This window comes from Chrysochloris asiatica, unplaced genomic scaffold (genome assembly GCF_000296735.1).
Source record: "Chrysochloris asiatica unplaced genomic scaffold, ChrAsi1.0 scaffold00145, whole genome shotgun sequence".
In the NCBI taxonomy this organism is placed as follows: domain Eukaryota; kingdom Metazoa; phylum Chordata; class Mammalia; order Afrosoricida; family Chrysochloridae; genus Chrysochloris; species Chrysochloris asiatica.
In genome coordinates this window covers 5,126,540-5,148,005 of record NW_006408663.1, presented here as the reverse complement: position 1 = coordinate 5,148,005, position 21,466 = coordinate 5,126,540, and the positions used below count along the sequence as shown (strand labels likewise).

The following is a 21,466-nucleotide window of genomic DNA, read 5'->3' as shown; positions in this document are numbered from 1 at the left end:
TTGGGACAAATGTGAAGGCACTAATGATGGGAATACATGGACTACAAAACATTTTGAAAACCACACAAATAAAAATATATAAAATAGCTGAGTGGGACATACTAAAAATTATTGCTCAACTCAGAGTAACTTTCACAGCTGTTGTCTGCCTTCCTGGTGTATGGCAGTTGGTATTGGTTTTTGCCTGTATTGTGGAGTTTTATAGGGTGTAATTGTAACTTGACTGCATGGCAGCAATTGCTGTTCCTTCTTGGGTAATATAGGTAGAGAAAGATTCTCATAAAGGTAAATGGTGAATAAAAAAAACAACAAAACAGCAACAGCAAAAAGGTAGAAAAAAAGAGAAAGAAAAAAAATAATAAAACCTCCAAAAACAACAACAACAAAAAAACTAGACTGGATACTGTAGACTATAATCACAGAAAATGGAGAGGAGGGAGAGAAGAAAAAAAAAAAAAAAAAAAAAAAAGGAAAAATCTGTAGCAAAATATGAATATGACTTTAACTCCCATGTCTCAGCTTCTTGCCTTCCAGGCCACCTGAGAAATCCTTATGATGTAAATCAGGGTTTAATTTTTAGCCTATTTCCTTTTTAGTGTCTCTCTCCCACTCCATAACCCCTGTTCAGGACTTTTTCCTAGTGATAAACAGTTCAGGACTGGCTGTAGCCATTTTGGGAGACCATTCCGGTTTTAAGCAGTGTCTTCTCCTTTCTTAGATTCTGTGCACAATGGTCTTTGCTGAGCAGATCCGTGTGTATGCATAGTAGAACCCTCCAGGGGTGGGGGAGTGTCCACTTGCTCAGGCACTCCCTCTAGTCACCAGAGTGGAGGCACGCAGATACCAAGAGACCAATGAACAGAGAGAGGAAAAAAAAAAAAAGTATGTATACAACTTTATCTACAAGGATTAGTCAGACCTCTGCAGTGGGAGCACACCTTTGATCCTGAACTTGCTTCATCTGGTATTCTGATATTGCTGGTGGATGTCTGCACTGCACTTCTCCCTAATCCACCATTAAGCTATATGCTATCTATTGAAATGGTTGGACATCAATCATTTGGTACAGTGACTCTGTATTCTTTCCACCTACTTGTGATGCCTGCATCATTCAATATTTGGTCCTTGGAATCCTTCAGTATTGCAAGTCAAGGTTTCAACTTTTTCTTCAGTTATTTTAGCTTGAGAAATGATGAGCATGTTCTTCCCTTTTGGTTTTCTAACTCCAGGTCTTTGCATATTTCTTTATAATATTTGACTTTGTTCTTCTCAAACTGTCCTTTGAAATTTTCTATTCAGCCCTTTACTTATTCATTCCCTTCAGTCACTTTAGCGTCTTCACACGCAAGAGCAATTTTCATAGTCTCCTCAACATCCATTCTGATCTTTTATGCCTTCCTTGTCTTTATAAAGACCTTTTGTTTTCTTCATCAATAATGTTCCTGATGTCATCCACAACTCTTCTGGATTTAGGTCATTAGAGTCTATTACATCAAATCTCCTCTTCAGATGGTCTTTGAACTCAGGTGAGATATATTCAAGTCATATTTTTGCCTCTCATAGAATTATTTTAATTTTCTTCAGCTTCAGCCTGAACTTGCAAATGAGCAATTGATGGTCTATTCCATAGTCAGCTCTGGCCTTGTTTTGACTGGTGATATTGAGCCTCTCCATTGACTCTTCCCACAGATATAGTCAATTTGATTCCTGTGTATTCCATCTAGTTAGGTCCATGTATATAGTCACTTTTTATGTTTTTTTTAAAAAGGGTATTTGCATTGGTTTTGATTGTTGGTCTTGCAAAATTCTATCATGCAATCTTCAGTATTTTCATATTTTCCAACTACTGATCTTTCCACTTTGTTTCTGTCTTTCGCTTTCCAATCACCATTAATTACCAATGCATCTTGAATGTATGTTTAATCAATTTCATACTGAATAAGTTGGTAGAATGTTTCAATTTCAGCATCACTGGCTTTAGATGGTTAGTAAATTTAATAGTAGTGGTCCTCCTTGTACATGTATGAATATTATCCTTTGTATTTCAAGATTGTATTGCATTGTATTTCAAGATAGATCTTGAAATGCTTTTTTTGATGATGAATGCGACACTGTTCCACTTCAATTTGTTGTTTACAGCATAGTAAACCAAATGACTGCTTGATTTTAAAGGCCAATACCAGTCCATTTCAGCTCATAATGCCTAAGATATTGATCTTTACATGTTTGATTTCATTTTTGACAACTTTCAATTGTTCTAATATTCTACATCCTAATTATTAATGGATATTTGCTGCTGTTTCTTTTGTTTTGAGTAGTGCAACATCCGCAAATGAAGGTCCCAAAAGCTTTGCTCCAGATCTTCACCAGTCATATTTTGAGCGCTTACCAAGCTAAGGGGCTCATCTTCCAACACTGTATTTGACAATGTTCCACTGCTATTTATAAAGTTTCCAGTGGCTAACCAATCAGAAGTGATCTGCCTGTTCTTCATCAGAGTCTGTTTTAGTCTGGAAGCTTCGCTGGCCACCATGGGTGACCCTACTAGTATTTATTATACAGGTAGCATATCTTCCAGCACTACAGCAACATACAAGTCACTATAGTTCAACAAACTGACAGATCAGTGGTGGTTTTTAAACGTAGAGTTTGAATATTATATTCCTAAAAATGACTGTGTTATAACCACTTTAGAAGAAGTAACAAAGTTTTTTTGTTTTTGTTTTTATCTCAATATGGCTGAATTTAGTGAAATTTTTTGAATTTTATAGAGAAACAATGTCAGAATGAATATGACATTACAAGAAAGGATAAAAAACAGAAGGTTGATGTTCTGTCAGCTAAGTATCTTTCACAATAAATAAATTAATTACAATAAAATTTCATTTTTAATGAATTTAATCAAGTAAATTGTTTTTCTTAAGCCCATGCAAATATGGCTTTGTTCCTAAAGTCTGTGTAAATATTCCATTACAATGACAGTCAGAATCTCTCATTCTGACTGCTCAACACCTCTTACACACACTTGGCTCTCAGAAATACAATAAAATAAAGGTGGAACTTATATATCCATAAATACTGCAGTGAATATCTCATATAAGGAATTTTGGCTCACAAAGTAATCTTTTATCAATGTGGCTATTAAAATACCAGATGTAATTTGATATAGTCAACTTTTCCACATATATTTTTATCACTCCACAGAAACAAATAATCTTGATTTCCAAGGGACATACACTTCAGCAAAGGAATGAGAAATATCTTACAAAAATGATTTTGTGATTTTTTTTTCTTACCTCATTAGCCACAAATCTCTTTAACCCCCAAACAAACAAACAAAACCGTTGTCATTGAGCTGATTCCAGCTCATGGAGACCTCATGTGTGTCAGAGTAGAACTGTGCTCCATAGACTTTTTGATGGTTGATATTTCAGAAGTAGATAACCAGAACTTTCTTCAGGGATACCTTGGATGGTTTAAAAAAATCCAACTTTCAATGAGTAGCTGAGCCCATTAACTATATCACTCAGGAACTCCCTTCAACCCTCAACTCCCTCCAATTTCAAGTCAAAAGGCCAGTGGCAGCAGCAATGGGCTCAAGTGTAGCAATGATTGTGAGGTTGGTACAGGACAGGGCAGCGTTTTGGTCTGTTGTGCATAAGGTCCCTATGAGTTGGTACTGACTCAACAGCACCTAACAAGGAGTAGGAATAGACTGGATGGCACTTAACAACAACAATATTATACCTGGCTTCATATTCTAAGTGAGTATTTATCACACAGTAGGTGTTCTTTAATATGTTAATTGGTTGAATGACTATTTCCAAGGGTTGCATATAAGTGCCACAGAATAAACATGAGGAGATGTGAAATTTTAGAATTTCCCTGAGACTATTCTGTAGGGTTATTCAGAGCCCTGGAGTATTTTTATTTCACTGTCAGTACTTGGCTTCCCAGTGGTTTGTCATCACAAGAATTTTTACCTGACGTTCCCACTAGAATACATAACAAGCCTATTACAGCTTTCTAGTCTTAATGCTCTAAAAGTATACTGGAAAGAGTCCAATAGCAGCATGCCTGTAAGAAAACCTGCCATTAACTAAATGACATTTCTAACCTGCATAACCATTTACACACCCCTCCTCCTTCTGCATTAATTTAAACCTATTTTACCACAGAACCACACTGTCATTTAGACTAAATGCTGCTGTTTGGAATTCATACAAACATGTAACGTTACAGGATGTCTTTCCTCAGTTCTCTTATTGTGAATGAAACTATACAAATGGTAACACCTTACCATCCAGCTGATCCACATAACAGTACACATCGTAAGTTTCATGAGGAGAACGAAATCCATAGGTCCTGACTCCTTCCTTCCCCATCTTATCTCCATAACAGCCTTCTCGTGGTGTCCGAATGGGATATCTAGGTAAATTAATGGGTACAAAGTGGTAGTTTCTCTCACATTTAATTAATGTATTAAAAGTTTGTGGCTTGTCGATCACTTACCTAACAGTCTGGTCAGCCAGCCAGCCTGCGTCACACTGCTCAAATCCATCTTCATAGGCTGCATAGAGCTGCTCTGGAGTTGCTATGGCTGCACCAACATCCAAACAAGTCTGTTTTGCAGCCTCAAAATTCAAAGTGTACCTGCTGGTTGAAGCCCTATAGTGAAACACAACCCCTGCAACATAACAATAGCAGCAAGCAATTAGGAGCATGTTCATATTTCTCACCATATTGTGAAAAATTGGAAAAATAGTAATAACATTGCGATGATTCTTGATGTTTACTTGAAGTAATGCCTTTTTTGATGTTCAACAAAGTCAGCAGTATGTAAAATCACCTTCAGGTGATTTGAAGAGCAGAAAAATGCTGATCACCCAGGTTTCCCACTTTTTTGCATTAGAAAATTTCCTAGCCAGTTATTTTGTTAACATGTAAACAAGCTCCAAAGGGGATTTATATCATGAAATACCAGTGCTAAGTAGTTGTTCTAATCACAGGCAATATCATGAGAGTACTGAGAACTTAAAAAGAACAGGCACTCCAGAAGCTACAATAGATAAAAGGGGTGCAAGATCAACTCCCTTACTTCATGATTTTGCCTACGGAAAAGTCAATAGAAACCTGTAACATTCATTTGTCCCCTGTAAACATTCACTAAAGGATCTCTGGTAGTGTAGTGGTTACAAATTGAGCTGCTAATCTCAGGGTCAGCAGTTCAAAACTACCAGCTGTTCTGTGGAAGAAAGATGAGGCTTTCTGCTCCTGTAAAGATTTACAGCCTTGGAAACCCTGTACAGGGTTGCTATGAGTCAGAACCGACTCCATGGCGCATAACAACAACAACAACAACAAACATTCACTAACAAGGCTTCCTCTGAATGTAAACACTGAGAGATTTACTTCCTGAGACAATATAAGGCAAAAAACACCCCAAGCCCATTGCTCTCAAGTTGATTTTAACTTATGGCAACCCCATGTGCTAAAGAGTAGAACTGCTCCATAGAGATCTCTTTAAAGAAACAGATTGCCAGAAGTTTCTTCATGGCACTGCTAAATGTGTTTCAATCACCAATCTTTAGAATAGCAGTCAACTATAAACTATGTGTGCCATCTAGCGGCTTTAAAATAATGTGCTAGGCTGGAAAAGAGTAGCGTAGTGGTTAAGAATCGGGCTGCGAACCTCAAGGTCAGCAGTTTGAAACTACCAGCGGTTCCGCGGGAGAAAGATGAGGCGTTCTGCTCCTGTAAAGATTAACAGCCTCGGAAACCCTGTGCAGGGTCGCTATGAGTCGAAACCGACTCCACGGCACATAACAACAACAACAATGTATGAATCAGATGTCATTCTTCAGTCCGTACTTTGCTCCTTAATCACATACAAATCAATCTCTCTGAGCTTTAATTCCCTTCCTCATAAAGTGGAACTTTATGTTATTTGATTGATGTGAAGGTCAAATTAAGTAGGGATGTGAAAATGTTGGGCAGGCTACTATGTACTACCCAAAATGTAATCATATTTAGTACTGAAGGAGCTCTGGTAGTGTAGTGGTTACGAATCGGGCTGCGAACCTTAAGGTCAGCAGTTCGAAACTACCAGCGGTTCCACGGGAGAAAGATGAGGCGTTCTGCTCCTGTAAAGATTAACAGCCTCGGAAACCCTGTGCAGGGTCGCTATGAGTCGGAACCGACTCCACGGCACATAACAACAACATAAATGCATGATTTTCATCTCAAAGAAAGCCTGAAATAAATTTCCCCAGAATCCTTTGCTTTGAAGTCTCAAATTCCCACTTTGCTGTATTTTAGGGATTGCCTCAATTAGTTGTTCTTGAACTGGTCTCAAAGACTCAAGGAATTGCGAAAGAAGAGAAGCAGAAGGAAGAGCTTTGGGTCCTCTTCTTCCATTGCAACAAGAACATCTCTGTTTTTAACTGCAATAAATGGCCACTCGTTTCTACAAGCCTACACATTTTTTCTAGCCTAGGAAACCATTGGAAAATAGATACTGGGGCTTACAATGAGATTTTATTAAGATAAAGGTTAAATTGTTCGTTTGTTTCAGGTGAGTTTTTATGTTATCTGAAATTAATTGTTGTTCCTAACATGTCATCCACTCTGCATTTATTCCTAGCAGTTTTCTGGGGCTGACAAATGTGTATCGCCCACAGTCTGACTTCTGTTTTAAGATTACTTCCCACATAACCTTCCATTGATGGTCGCTGTCTTCCAAGATGAGTATCTTCCAATAAAGTAACTGAGGGAGAATGAACTACCTGGTCATAGATTAGTAACTCTGATTATTGTCAACAGAAAAAGACCTGAACTGGTACCAAGAAGAGACACTGACAACTAACAAGTTCTGACTTGTCATGCTTTGAACAGACACTCTTGCAAAAAGTTCATCAAATGTCTTTCAGAAAAGTTACATCTTTGTGGAACCTTTACAAATTTTCCAGGAAGTGATTATGGTATTATATGGTATGAGAGATATCCTAATGTAATCTCTAAGGCCTAAGAGCAAGAATTCAGATTAATTTAAATTAGACCTATATTGATCAAAGTTTCAATAGCCCTCTTGATATAAAAAGTCTACACTTACACCAAAGGTTGGTGTTAAGCAGGTACAAAGGGACCCCATGACCAAGGCAGGGATACGAGTATGTGCACTTATTGAAATAATTTGTTTGAAGACTCCCATGGGGCTAAGGAGATTACGTGGAGGTTTTTTTGTCTCAGAGGGGCAGGGGGCAAATCCATTGCTAATTCTTTAATAATATAAATTGTAAAAAGTTCTTAAAACCCTTTTGGAATTAATATACACATATGCATATGTGCATATATTTTAAATATAATATATATTAAAAGAGATCACAGTGGAACAACCCTAAATTAACCAAAATAAATCATGAAAAAGTTGAAAGAGATCAGGATATTTCATGGATACCCAGACAGCTAGTATCTGAATGTAAAAGGATGTCCAGAAAGTTTGTTGCATCTGAAATTCAAAGTATTTCCTTTTGGCAAGACAACAAAGAGTTTTAATAAATCCCTTTGTATATATTTCTGTAAGGTAAATATTTTATAGGAAAATGGAAGGTTGGAAGATAATCTGTTCCATCATGTCTGAGTATTAGAATTTTGCTAAATAACTTGCGAAATTAACATCCTTCCGAGAGCTATGATATTATGTGTGTACCCAATTAAAGCGGTTTTTCTTTGCTTTCTCTCCTAACTTAAATTCAAATGACATATAAACTACAACTGAAAAGGGATAAAACTGAAGTATCTCATTGAAAGACGTAATAGATAACTAACATATTAGCCCTAAAAAACATTGCAATAAATTCTTTTTCTTTTTGTCCAACTCAATATTTATTTAATACTGACATTTTAAAGGCAACGTGATATGTACCACAGTACTGACTTTTCAACATAAAATAGTATTTATGTATTTAAAATTTTTTTAAAATTTAAATCATATTAAGAAAGTGAGAAAACAAGGGGACAATAAGTTAAATATAAGTAAATAAGTATTGAAAAAATGTAGGTCATGCTTTACTGTCTTCAAGAGTTGGCACTGATGGATCTTAACATTGAAATAATGCATACTGAACTGTTTATCATGTACTGAAGTATACATTAATCCAGTATACTGGGCACAGAACAACAACATACTTCACTAAGGAGCTCTTGTATTGCAATGGTTCAGAGTTTAAAAGTTGCTGGTTCAAACCCACTAGTGGTTCTGTAGGTAAAAAACCCTCATTATCTGCTATGTAAAGATCACAGGCTAGAAACTCAATGGGCAGTTCTATTTGGTCATTTAGAGTCAATATGAGTCAGGACAGGGAGCTAGTGTCTCTATACGATAAGCACTGGGCTTTGAACCACAAAGTCGGTGACTCAAGCATCCACCATCTACTCCATGAGAGAAAGATAAGGCTTTCTGCTCCTGCAAAGATGTACAGCCTCAGAAACCCTATATAAGGTCGCCATGAGTCGGAACCAACTTGATAGCACTTACCAATAACATGAGTCAGAATCAGCTCCACAGAACAACAATATACTATGCTACATTTAATTAATCCACATTTTTTTTTTAATCACATAAAGTCATCTGCTTTTAGATGATGCCCAGATACAACTGTTCAGAAAAGGATCACATTAGAAAGTCTCAGATACAATGGCAGAAAATGCAGACAATCTAAAATTATTTTTTAAAAGTATTTTTACTGTTCTGTTTACTGTTTAGAAAAGGAGCTCTGGTAGCGCAGCGGGTTATAAGTGGGCTGCTAATCACAGGGCAAGATCTCAGTTCGAATTTACCAGTCACTCCGCAGGAGAAAGATGAGCCTTTCTGTGCCAGTCAAGATTTACAGTCTCCTCGGAAATACTATACAGGGTCACTATGAGTCAAAACTGACTCCATGGAACACAATCACCATCACCACCACTGTTCGGATAGACTAGAGGAAACTGAGACTATAATCCTAGACCGCCCTTCTAGTCTAGAACTGAACACTCTCTCATGACCCAATTTTCAGCCAAGCAGTAGATAGTTATATAGAGGGGACAACAACACTAGTAAGCTATACTTCATGAAATGGCCAATCACTCAAAATCCAAAGGGCCACATTGAACTAAGGACAATGTTGAGAAAGGATGGGAAGAAGGGTGGAGTGTAAATAGGAACCACAGGGAAGAAATGGGATAATGTTGTTGCATGGAGGGGATTGCAATCGTCCAGATGAAGCAAAATGTATGATTTATTGCATAATGGTTACAAGTAGGGCTGCTAACCTTAAGGTCAACGGTTTGAAACAACAACAAGACAGAATCACCTGCCTTGACCCCAGAACTGTTGATTAGATTGATGTTTTTCCCACTTATTCAAACCCTGAATAACAGAAATACTTTTGCATGTCCTTTCACAGGAATTCTAAATCAGGTAATATTCTCTACTACTATCTTACAGGTTCCCAAAGCCTTACCTTCTACTACCAAAGGCACGGTGTCTTGTGTGTCTTCAATGCCGTACATGACATCACAGCGGTAGAGACCCGCATCACTTGCACGCAGCTTGACCACAGTGAGTGAGGCATCACCCACATTTTCTGGATGTGTAGGCACAGACACTCTCCCTTTGTAGCCCTGGCCAATCTTGATATTCCCATTCTGGGCCACCAGAACAGTAGTCTCCTTTAAATCCTTTCCGCTTTTGTCCACTTCAATTTTAGACCATTTGATTCGAAGAAATTCACTGGTTGTGTTATAATTAGGTGGCAAGGTAGGCATGGTTGGAAAATGACAAGGTAGGATGACTTTTTCAGAGAGGAAGCCCTTAACAGGAGGGTTGCTTTCCATATTGGCTAGAAGAAATGAAAAACACCAGATTAAGAGTCTGAAAAAATATAAACTAAAACAAACTGAGCATATTAAATATGTAAGTGGACAAGTCATCTTACAGTGGTTTGGCTTCTACTTTCAATATACGAAACAATCAGAATGATTCTATATATAGAAAATAACATCTTAAAATGTTTTATAACAAAGATGAAGATTAATAACTCTCCTTTTATGTATTGAAATATATGGGCCATTTTAAAGCATTTGTAATTTAGTGTTCAACATGAACAAAACATGTGGTAAAATAAGCTAAGCATAAAAGGCAATCAAGGGCAAAAAGGGTAAAAGAACAGCTGGAAGGTAAAAATTATGTCTATAGATAAGACGATGAAACACATTTAAGAGAACTCCCATGTTACCTTAGAGAAAATGGTGATAAATTCAAAGAAAGAAGTGAGAATTTTTGTAAAAGGACTTCACTGGATTGGAGCTGGGATACATCTAATACTTAAAAGGATACTCTTTGGTCTTTTGTTTGAACCAATGCTTTCATCAAAATAGCAAATTCAGCACCAGTCACTTGACAATGAAACAGTTATCTATCTCCTGAGGAAAAAGTTGTCTACTATTCATTCACCTGTTGTTAAGTGCCTTAGAATGGGTTCTGACTCATAATACCAGTCTCTGAGGAGTGGCTAGTGGTTTTAAACGGTCGACCTTGCGACTTAAACCGACTTTTCAATCCAGAGCTATCCTACAGCACCACACCAGGACTCTACTGTTCACCTGTTGTTGTTAAGTGCCGTCGAGTCTGTTCCAACCCATAGCGACCCTGTATAGAGTTTCCAAGGAGTGGCTGGTGAGCTTGAACTACCGACCTTATGGTTCAAACTAACTTTGCAATCCAGTGCATTAACCCACATTGCTCCTGCCCTTGTTTACCTAGCCCTCCTAAAATATTTATCTGCAGAATGTCTTTCTATTTAAGCCCTTGAACTCATAATAATCAAGAATACATTTCAGCATCATTACATGTAAAAGAAAATGTTCTTTCACTCTTACAGGAATCCATTCCCTACCCTAGGGACCTACAAATTAGGCTTAAAACACATGTTGGTAATACGAATATAATTTACTGTTTAATGAACAAGTTAAGGAGCTCTGGTAGCATAGTGGTTACGAATCAGGCTGCTAACCTCAAGGTGAGCAGTTCGAAACTACCAGCTGTTCTGCAGGAGAAAGATGAGGCTTTCTGCTCCCGTAAAGATTTACAGCCTTGGAAACCCTGTGTAGGGTCACTATGAGTCGGAACCAACTCCACGGTACTTAACAACAACAACAATGCACAAGTAAACCCCACTTCATTAAAATACGGTCTACACTTGTATAATAACCACTTTTGTTGCTGTTGTTAAGTGCCGTAGAGTCAGTTCTGACTCATGGAGACCCTGTATAAGTTTCCAAGGAGCGGCTGGTGAGCTTGAACTGTCAACCTTACGGTTCAGACCAACCTTGCAGTCTAGCTTATTAACCCACAGACCATACCAGGACTCCAATAACCACTATTGGAGTGATAAAATGATATTTAATTTATATTAGAGATGTTTAGATGTTAGACATGTGTACCTAACATTTAGTGTCTGTTATGGTCAAGGTATTGCTAACACACATCTCAACATGAACATATAGTTTTTATATAAACCCATGCAGATGAGATATTTTGAAAACTGTTGCAAGATAATTATAGAGATATTATGCTTTAAGGGAAAACTATACTCTATTGTTAAAGGTGAGGCTTTCTGTTCCCGCAAAGATTTAAAATCCTCAGACACCCTACACAGGGTCGCTATGAGTCTGAATTGACTCGACAGCACTTAACAACAACAACAATCAGCTGCATTTTATTAATCTTTAAAATGTTACTGAGATTATCAGCATTCTGGACTATCAGACCAGAACAGTTCCATTTTCAATGACTATTTTGACTTAGAAAATAAATGATCTTACTTAAAGCGCCATCTCAGAATAACACTGGTCAAATCCCTTACTACGGATGCTCCAAGGAGTGGAAGTGACATTCCAGCTCACGACAGGCCAGTGACAGGACCTGGGCCAGAACACATGTCTCTTTACAGTGAATTGAATGTTTTAGGTTTGGTATTGATTTGGTTCACCCCCAATTTCAAAATTAAATGTCATAAGAAGTCTTAGTTTTAGTTCCATGTCAGGACCTAACCAACCAGTTGACAGAGAGTCCATTTCAACTCATTATGATCCCATGTGTGTCAAAGTAGAACTGTACTCCATAGGGTCGTCAGTGGCTTATTTATAGGAAATAGATGACCAGGCATTTCTTCTGAGGTGTCTTTGAGTGGACTCAAACCTTGAACCTTTCGATTAGCAGCCAAATGTATTAGCTATTTGCATTACCCAAGGACTCCTCACAGTCTAAACATACAAAATCAAACAGACTGCCACTGAGTCCATATTTGATTCATGGCACCTCTACAGGACCAAGTAGGGTTTCTCTGCTCATTAGGTTTCCCAAGACTGTCAATCCCAATTAGGTTTACCAGAGCAGACACCCTCAGCCTACGTCCTTAGCATCACTATTATTGTTGTTGTTAAGTGCCTGTGAGTCCATTCCCACTCACAGTGACCCTGGCTTTCAGAGGCTGTAAATCTTTCCCGGAGCAGAAATCTTCATCTTTCTTTTGTGGAGCAGCCAGTGGGCTTGAAACACCAACCTTGTGGCTAGTAGTCCAATGCTTAACCCATTGTGCCATGAGGACTCTATCCTCAGAGGCTAGACCCATCTTAGATAATTCTTCAATTACTACCTTTTAGATATTTCAATATTTTTAAAATAAGTTCATAAAGTCCACAAGTGACATCCTGAGAGTGAACCTTGTTGTTGTTGTCAAGTGTCATCAAGTCAGTTCTGACTCACAGCGACCCTACTTGTTACATATTTCTTAAATTTGAACTCAATGAATGACATAACAGCATAAAGATACCTTGAACTTTTTTAATTATTTGCAGAATATGGGCTTCCTGAAAAGGAACTGGCTGAGAACTATGGGTTGAAACCTTCTAATTTAAATTCATAATCATTGTTGTTGCTAGGTGCCTTTGAGTCAGTGCTGACTAATAGTGACCTATACAGGGTTTAGTGCTGATTCAATAGTGCTGACTCAATAGTGACCTATACAGGGTTTCTCAGGAGTGGCTGGTGAGTTTGAACCACTGGTCTTGTGGTTCAAACAGATCTTGTAATCCAGTGTTTATCCTACAGCACCACACAGGACTCCTACATTCATCATCTGCTCTATGAAATATTTTTAGCTTGTTTCCGGAAGAATTAGATGATTTTCTCTACCCCAAATAATACAATTGCTTTTATTTTTCTTTTTAATGGAGAATAAACAGCTTGGCCATCAACTTCAATTATAGTTGTTGTTATTGTTGTTGTTAAGTGCCGTCGAGTCAGTTCCGACCCATAGTGACCCTGTATAGGGTTTCCAAGGAGCAGCTACTGAGATTGAACAGCCAACCTTGTAGTTTAAACAACTTTGCAGACTGGTGCATTAACCCACAGCACCACACCGGGATGCTTCAATTATGGTATAACTTATAAGACTCTTTTTCAAAATGAATATAAGATAAATGGCTGCTAGAAAGCTCTGTATTATACTGGGTCAAGAGATGGGCTACCAACTGAACGGAGAGTAGTTCGAGTCCACTTGTCACTCTAAGGGAGAAAGAGCAAACTTTCTGCTCCTAGAAAGATTTGCAGCCTTGGAAACCCTACACAGGGTGGCAGTGAGTCATAACCGACCTGAAGGCACACAACTACCACCACCAATTCCTTAATATTTATAACTGGATTATACATCCTTTTCATAATTTTAAATGTGTAGGGGCACACACAGGATTCAACCCAATCTATCCAATAAGGAAATTTCTGAATTTTAGGACCTTGCTAAATAATTGGCATGGTTCTAAAAAGAAAACATTGGGACAAAATGATATCAAAGAACAAATTTCCCAAGGACTTTTTATTGTTCTGGATGTTTCTAGATATAAGGACAATAAGATTAAGTACGCTTTTTAATTAATTAATTTTTAAGTAAGGCTGGATATAAATGTATATTCATGTAGAATCTAGCTTACCAACAAGATAAACAAAAAGTTATTTGGTCAAATCTTTGTGTATTAAATCTTGGGTCTTAATGCACTGGGCAAGAAGAACTAAGTTCAGTAGATTTAAATATTTCAAGAAAGAAATGTCATAGTTTAGTATATTATGTTTATGGACTATGCTAACAACAACAAAGGTCTGCTACCTGCAAGAACCTGTCTGAGACTCTGGCAATATAAATACTAAAAATAAATGCTAACAAAAACTCACTGTTCCCACCAGATGGTTTTGGTCTCAATGCGTACAGTAAGGGAGAAAGATCTAAATAATGAATGATCAATTACCCCTCATTCTCTGTCAGTAAATTCTGCCAAGTAAGGATAATGTAAATTCCATCTGCACAATTTGACTAAACACACACACATACACACACAGAAACCTTGGCCAAATAGATGTCAGATTGAGAATATGGGAATTTATCTCTGTCAAATGGTAAATATCACTGTCCTTCATCAGTCAATGACTCATGACTGTACATGACTCCATTTCTTACCATTAGAGAACTAGTCCAATAACTAGGTCAATGCTAGAGAATCACTAATTAAGACCGTTTGTAACCTAATATAATGGGAACTGTTAAAGCGGAGAGCTCTTCCTGTATTAGCACGAAACCAACAATCAATATACAATGTATTCATTCATTCTAGTCATTGGTCTCTTACAGTATCTTATAATAAACAGAAAACGTTAAAATGCAAGTACTTGCATTCAGATAAGGTATTACTGTATCCCACTATGGACCTGGTTGTTGTTGTTGCTATGTGCCATGGAGTCGGTTCCGACTCAAAGTGACCCTGTACACGGTTTCCTAGGCTGTAAATCTTTACAGGAGCAGAACACCTCATCTTTCTCCCATGGAACAGCTGGTAGTTTTGAACTGCTGACCTTGACGTTAGCAGACGAATTCATAACCACTCTGCCAAAAGAACCAATAGATCTGTTTTGGAAGAAGTACAGCCAGAGTGCTCCTTGAAGGCCAAGATGGCTAAGCTTTGTCTCTCATACTTTGGACATATTGTCCGGAGGGAACAGTTGCTGGAGAAGGATGTCATGCTGGGTAAGGTGGAGAGTCAGAGAAAAAGAGGAAGACCCCTAACGAGATGGATTGGCCAGGTCCATCATTGATGGACTCAAGTGTGGCAGCGGTAGTGAGGTTGGCCCAGAATCGAACATTGTTTCATTCTGCTGTGCATGGGGTCACTATGAGTCGGTTCCAACTCGATGGCACCTGACAACAACAACAACATGCTACCAGAGCTCCTTACTATGGACTTAGCAAATTGACTTTGTGTGACTCTAAAGTTTTCTATTTTGCCTCTAATATGAAAAAAATTAAATCCTCTTGAAATCAACCCGAGTTTAATTATATCTCTTAATTGTAATCATAGATTTACAAAGAACTTGATCCTTAGAGTTGGTTACGGGTCTAGACCATGGAGCCTGACTGCCTGGTTCAATGTCTGGCTCCACTACTAACTAGCTGTGTGATCTGACACATGAGTTATGTCTCCAAGGCTCTTTGTGTTGCAGCTTCTACATCTGCAAAATATAATAGAAGTGTAACAAAAGGGACAATAAAAGTATTTGCCTCGTTGGAAGGTTAAGATTATATAAATGAACTATGGAATAGTCTTAGAACAGGGCCTGGTACCAAGAAATTACTCAATCTCATGATTTATTATTATAACTTTAAACTACTGTCAAAGAGCTACCACATAAGTAGTTGTCCTCCCCCCCCCCGCCCCCCTTCTATTATTTTTGTGAATTGTTTCTTTGTTTTAAGTGGAAAGTCTAAAATCTGTTTGAAGTGTTGGGATGGCTACCCTGTCCCTCAAGTTTCTCTCATTACTTTCTCTGTCATTTTCTTCCCATTACTGCCCACCCAAGCAAACTGCTCTCTCTGGATCTCTCCTTTACAAGCTCTCCCTCTTCATTGAATGTCGTTGCCCTTTCATGTCGTGATCTGCACCAGTACTTAACTGCCTGAAAATAACAGATGAGTGGAGCCTATACTCTGATTGCCATCTAGGTTGTACACAGAGACACTCATTTATTTAATCATTTGTTTATTCATTCACTTATTCACTCAACATATAAAATAATTAAGTGCTGAAAATGTGCCAGACACTCTGCTTTTTTATTGTTTTTAAGTGCCAAGGAGTCATTTCCAACTCATAACAACCCTGAATAGTACTTCCAAGAAGCAGGTGGTGGGTTTGAACTGTCTACTTTGCGGTTCGCAGTCCAATGCTGATCTTACAGCACCACACAAGGAGTCCAGAGGCCTTTCCCCAGCAGAGCCCATTCTCTACAATATCATCCTGCTTTATTTTCATCCATTTCAAATTGCCTGGCTCAGTTACCCATTTACTTGTTTGTTGCTTGTCTCCTATAGCTAGAAGATTAAGTTTCATGGTATTCCCCAGATACCCAGAAAACAGAAGAAAGAAAGGGAAGGAAGGAAGGAACGGCAGTAAGAAAGAAAAACAAAAAGTGATGCTTAAACTTGAGTGTTAAAGAATGACTTGGAGGATTAACTGTAGGAAATAGAGAAAAGAGGGATTTATTATGAGCAAACCCAAGGAAGGATGAAAGTCTGTGCATGAAATTCCACCTTTTTTTAAAACATCTGTAGCACAGATTGAACATAGAGAAGAAATGGAAGTTGAGTCAGGAGAGGTACACTAGTCAGAACCCAGATCACTAAAATTCCATGCTGTTTACTCGATTTTTCTACCATTTCCATTATATTTCTTAACTATGTTAAGTAATAAAGTTGGAATTACAGAACATCAATTAGGTGGATATAAAATTTAAAGCTAAGAGAAAGAATACCTATGCACTTGTCTAATTACTTTTAAAAAGAAAGAGACTCACGGGGGCTAAAACTTGGTTGTCAGTATTCTCTTTATTTTCTTGACCCTTTTTAAACTCTAGACTTTTACATTCTCAATGATCTTTCTTTTTTTTTTTTTTATGTAGTATTGTAGAATACTCCAATGTCAGATAGAAGCCTTTGCTCACAGTTTGAAACCAATCTGGGTAGTTAATGAATGTTCACTTGCTACTGTAGTATATTATTCATTATTTTTTATTCATTTATATAAAACAACTATTTCAGCCAAATAATATCACAAGTTGAAATTCTATATATAGACTGGATCTTTTATTCTCAGTGATTCCACGCTGCCATTTTATCCCCTAGTCCTCAACTTTTAGGTTCAAATAGCACCAACAAAATTGTTACCACACTCACCTTTATGTAGTGCATGGGTTGCTATTAAAGTAGAGCACATCCATAAGATGCTTTTTATATTTATCAACATCTTGTCCTAGAGATAAAAAGAAATGCAAAGGAGTTCACATAGGCATTCAGGTTTGTGGTAAGTTATAAATCACATGCTATAAGTACATTGTACATAGCAAAAGTACAATAAGCAACTTCTCTTGGATTGTATAAACAGGAGAGAACTTGTAATTGGAGAAACTCGTCCAACATCTTAATTATTAGTTTGAATCTCACCCAGTGCAGTAGTTACCAAAATAATTCCAGAACCCAGTTTGGGGACATAGAACAATGTGGGTATTTGGATAGCCACAGCTGAGTAGGCTGTAGAAAGAACAATACAGACCACAACCTAAATAACTAAAGGCTAGAATCTGGCCCAAAGAGGGAGGGTGACCACAAAGTCTATTTAGAAACAGGAAGTTGGTTGTGGATGGAACAAGAGAAGATGGGGAAGAAATAGAGAGAGACATTGAGAGGAATCTATATCAGATGTGAAGAGAAACCCATTGGTGGTTCATGCACATGGTAGAAAAACAGAGAATTCTAAGAACCGCAGCAGGTTTTTTAAAGCACATATTCAATTTAGTTTTTAGGTGGCTGAACAAACAAAATTAATGTAATATAAGGAGCTATTCATTACAAAAGAGACCAATGCTTGCCATGAGTTTTTAAAGCAGTTCCAGCAGTTGTAAGTCTCATGGATAAAGAATGAAAGAAAACACCCTGTGCTGAAAATCAAGAAACCCTGCCCTTGGCTTTGCTATTAATTTATTGTGTGACTTCGGGCAAGGCATTAAACAATCTGAGTCTCAGAATGGCCCCTTTTAACTTAAATTTCTAAGACGCTATGGTTATGAAGGAAATAAATACCATTGTTGGAGACCATCTAGAAATCAAAGCGTCAACCTCAGGAGAATTGCAGAAGATTATTTGTTCTCTACAGTTGTGGCCTTCTCAGCAACATGTAGCCATTATTGGTTGGCTACCCAGTAGCCATTCATCTTTCTCCCTCCTAATCAAACTCTGATATCATTGTTAGTATCGTCCCTCCTTCACATGCCATATGCTTTAGAAGACCCTGTGTTCAACCACGACTCAAGAGGTAGATTCTGATTATCCTGAGTTAATAACAGTAGTCCCATTCTCTTGGCCAATGACGTTTCTGAATGGCTATGTGATTCAATTTTGGCCAGTGAGATGTAAGAGATCTCTGCTGGGTTACCTTGGCAAAGATATATTCATCTTAAGAAAAGAAAAATGGGAGAGATAGTTGGTTTGCATCACTGAATATTATTATGATAGTGTATTTCTCCTGAAACTATTGTCTTACATATATGAGTGTAGAAGGGAGTTCCTGCCAGTGAAACTGAGGAAGAATCAGGAGAGCCAGGGCTTAAGTCCTCAAGATTTAGACCTAGAGTGGGCCCTACCTTTGGACTTCTTTTTATATAACAAATTGATTTTTGTTTAAACCCAGCTAAATCAGACCTCTTTATTATTTGCCAATGAAAGTATCCGGACACATGCAATATATTTGGAGCCCTGAATAACTTTCTTATACCTTCCCTAGAAAGCATCATAATTCTGTATTATTTAGGAAACCTAGATTGAAAAAAAAAAATGTTGTAAGAATCTAATTTGTGCTCATGTTCAGTTTGAGTATATGACAGCAATTCTTTTTTCCTTAATATTCTTCTACATTTGATTTTTTTTATATGTCTAGAAAGATTTTAGAACAAAACAAACTTAACAAAAATCTTTCATTCTAAATATTTCCAGAAGGGCCTTTTTCTTTTTCTTTTTTAAAAATGTTTTATTGTGAATTATGTGATAGTTTACATGGGAGAACATTAGTTTTACATTCATTCTATCATATGTCATTTCATTGCCATGGTTACGATTCCCTCCATGCATCATCAACTAACCAAAGGGTATACCCTGCAAGCCTGTCCCCCACCCCCCACCCAGTCACCAGCACACAGCCCCTCTCTCTCTCTCTCTCTTAATCTCAGGTCCCCAGCTGCGCCCTCTCTCCAAGTCATTGTCTCTGCCTCCATCTCAGGCATTACTGCTTCTTGGGGTAGGGTCCTGTTCTCCGCTATTCTCCATTGATGGTCCTAGGGACCTCTGCTCCTAGACTGGAAAGTTAATCACTCCCCTCCTTGCTATAAAATGTCTACCTTTACATTTCCAACCCTCACAATCAATCCTGATAACAATTATTCACTATTGTATCACAAGAGACCTATATGCATTTCATTTCATCAGCCCTGCCTAGACAGATTGGATACTACTCACTGGAGATTCTACTTTCCTTCAGGCCTGAAGGGCTTTTTTATAACCTAATACATTATATATAACATCTTTCACCTAGAAACCATTTAATAACTCACAATTAATTAACTTTGGTAATTGTGTTGATTATTTATCAGGCCATTACTGGGCTATGCTAATATTATTATTGTTGTTAAGTGGTGTTGAGTAGGTTCTGACACATAGTGATCCTGCATACGGTTTCTGAGGAGTGGCTGGTGGGTTTGAACTGTCAGCCTTGCATCTGAACTCAACCTTGTGGTCCAGAGCTTAATCTTACAGCACCACACCAGGATTTAGTTAAACACTGGGAAATTTCTAACAACTCTATACTTCTTATAAGAAACCACGGTAATCAGAAAATGTACACTTATATTTTAATGTCATTAAAACATTTCATGGAAAAAAATTAAGATATCAGTCTCACATACTCTCAATTTCAGTTCTTAACCAAAATTAAAGTTTAGGTTGCATCATAAAATGCTATTAAGAGAAATGTATTTTATCAATATTAATTTCCTGTCTTCCTTCAAGAAACAATGCTATCAGTTGTTTGTTTTCTTTTTTTCCCCAGGAAAACTTTAAAATATAAAATTTTGGTTGGGTTCTGCTATCATCTAGCCCTGAATCAAGTTCTACATCCCCACTGTGACTCTAACAAGTTACTTTTTGTTATTGTTGTTAAGTGTCATTGAGTCACTTCTAACTCATAGCGACCCTGTATAGAGTTTCCAAGGAGCAGCTGGTAGGTTTGAACTGCCGACTTTGTGGTTCAAAGTCCAGTGCTAATCCTACAGCACCACACCAGGAGTCCTGATAAGTTGTTGTTGTTGTTGCTGTTAAGTGCCATCAAGTCAGTTCCTACCTATAGCAACCCTGTATAGGGTTTTCAAGGAGCATCTGGTGAGTTTGAACCACCGACCTTGTGGCTCAAACCTACTTTGCAGTCCAGCACATTAAACACCAGGACTCCATTTTTGCGTTAAGCCCTCCTTAGTCCACAGTCAATTCAGCAAACACTATTATATCTGAGAAAATAACATACAACTAACTCTCTCTAAATTACACTTTCTGTAGCTATTTAATACCAAAAATTAGTACTTAGTCATGAGCGGTGTTGTAAGAATTGACAAAAGTGATGCATATGAAGTACAGTTCAGTGTCAAAGCATTCAATACTCAACATTCATTGTTAAAATGATTAATTCTGGCTTTCTATACGTCTTCTCTTGCTGATTTATCACTAATAGTAAAAATAAAAGTATTTGAAGCTCTTGAGTCTGAAAATCATCACCTGGGCTACACCATTGTAGCCGTGTTCCTCCTGTAATATGTTGCTGTGTGCTCCTAATCATTTGTTTTACATTTTCTAGGTGTGGCGCTGTGGGTTAAGGCGCCAGACTGCAAAGCCATTTGAACTGCAAGGTCGGCAGTTCAAGTTCACCAGCTGCTCCGCGGAAACCCTATACAGGGTCGCTATGGGTCGGAACCGACTCAATGGCACTTAACAACAACAATTTCCTCTATAGAAGAGTAGGCTCTGGAAGGTAGAGAGCTGATTTCTCACTGAATGTACTAATTCCCACAATGTTTCCATGGTGTTAGATTCAGAGTAGACCCCAGAGGAATGTTTACAGATCAAATGAATAATCATGTTCTTTTCAGAAATGCACTTTGAAGTGGAAGTGCCAACCATCATTTGTAAATACGGGCATAAATGTAGGCTAATTAAGGAGTCACTGGTATGGCACTATAGGATAATGTGCTGGACCTCAAGGTCAGTTTGAAGTGCAAGGTCGGTGGTTC

The 21,466-nt window shown here is 37.8% G+C and overlaps 1 protein-coding gene across 4 annotated transcripts in view; it reads right to left on the bottom strand.

Annotated features, from left to right (window-relative positions):
- Window positions 1-21,466, bottom strand: part of VCAN (versican) — a 131,965-nt gene that overhangs the window by 98,347 nt on the left and 12,152 nt on the right. For 3 of the 4 annotated variants that reach the window (XM_006870597.1, XM_006870598.1, XM_006870599.1), the window contains exons 1-4: window positions 17,316-17,385; window positions 9,504-9,881; window positions 4,513-4,687; window positions 4,301-4,428 (exon numbers count right to left, since the gene is read on the bottom strand). In XM_006870597.1, the coding sequence (XP_006870659.1) occupies window positions 4,301-4,428; window positions 4,513-4,687; window positions 9,504-9,881; window positions 17,316-17,385 (751 nt within the window). Of the gene's footprint in view, window positions 1-4,300; window positions 4,429-4,512; window positions 4,688-9,503; window positions 9,882-17,315; window positions 17,392-21,466 lie in introns of those variants that run through there. The other variant, XM_006870600.1, reaches the window with a different exon arrangement.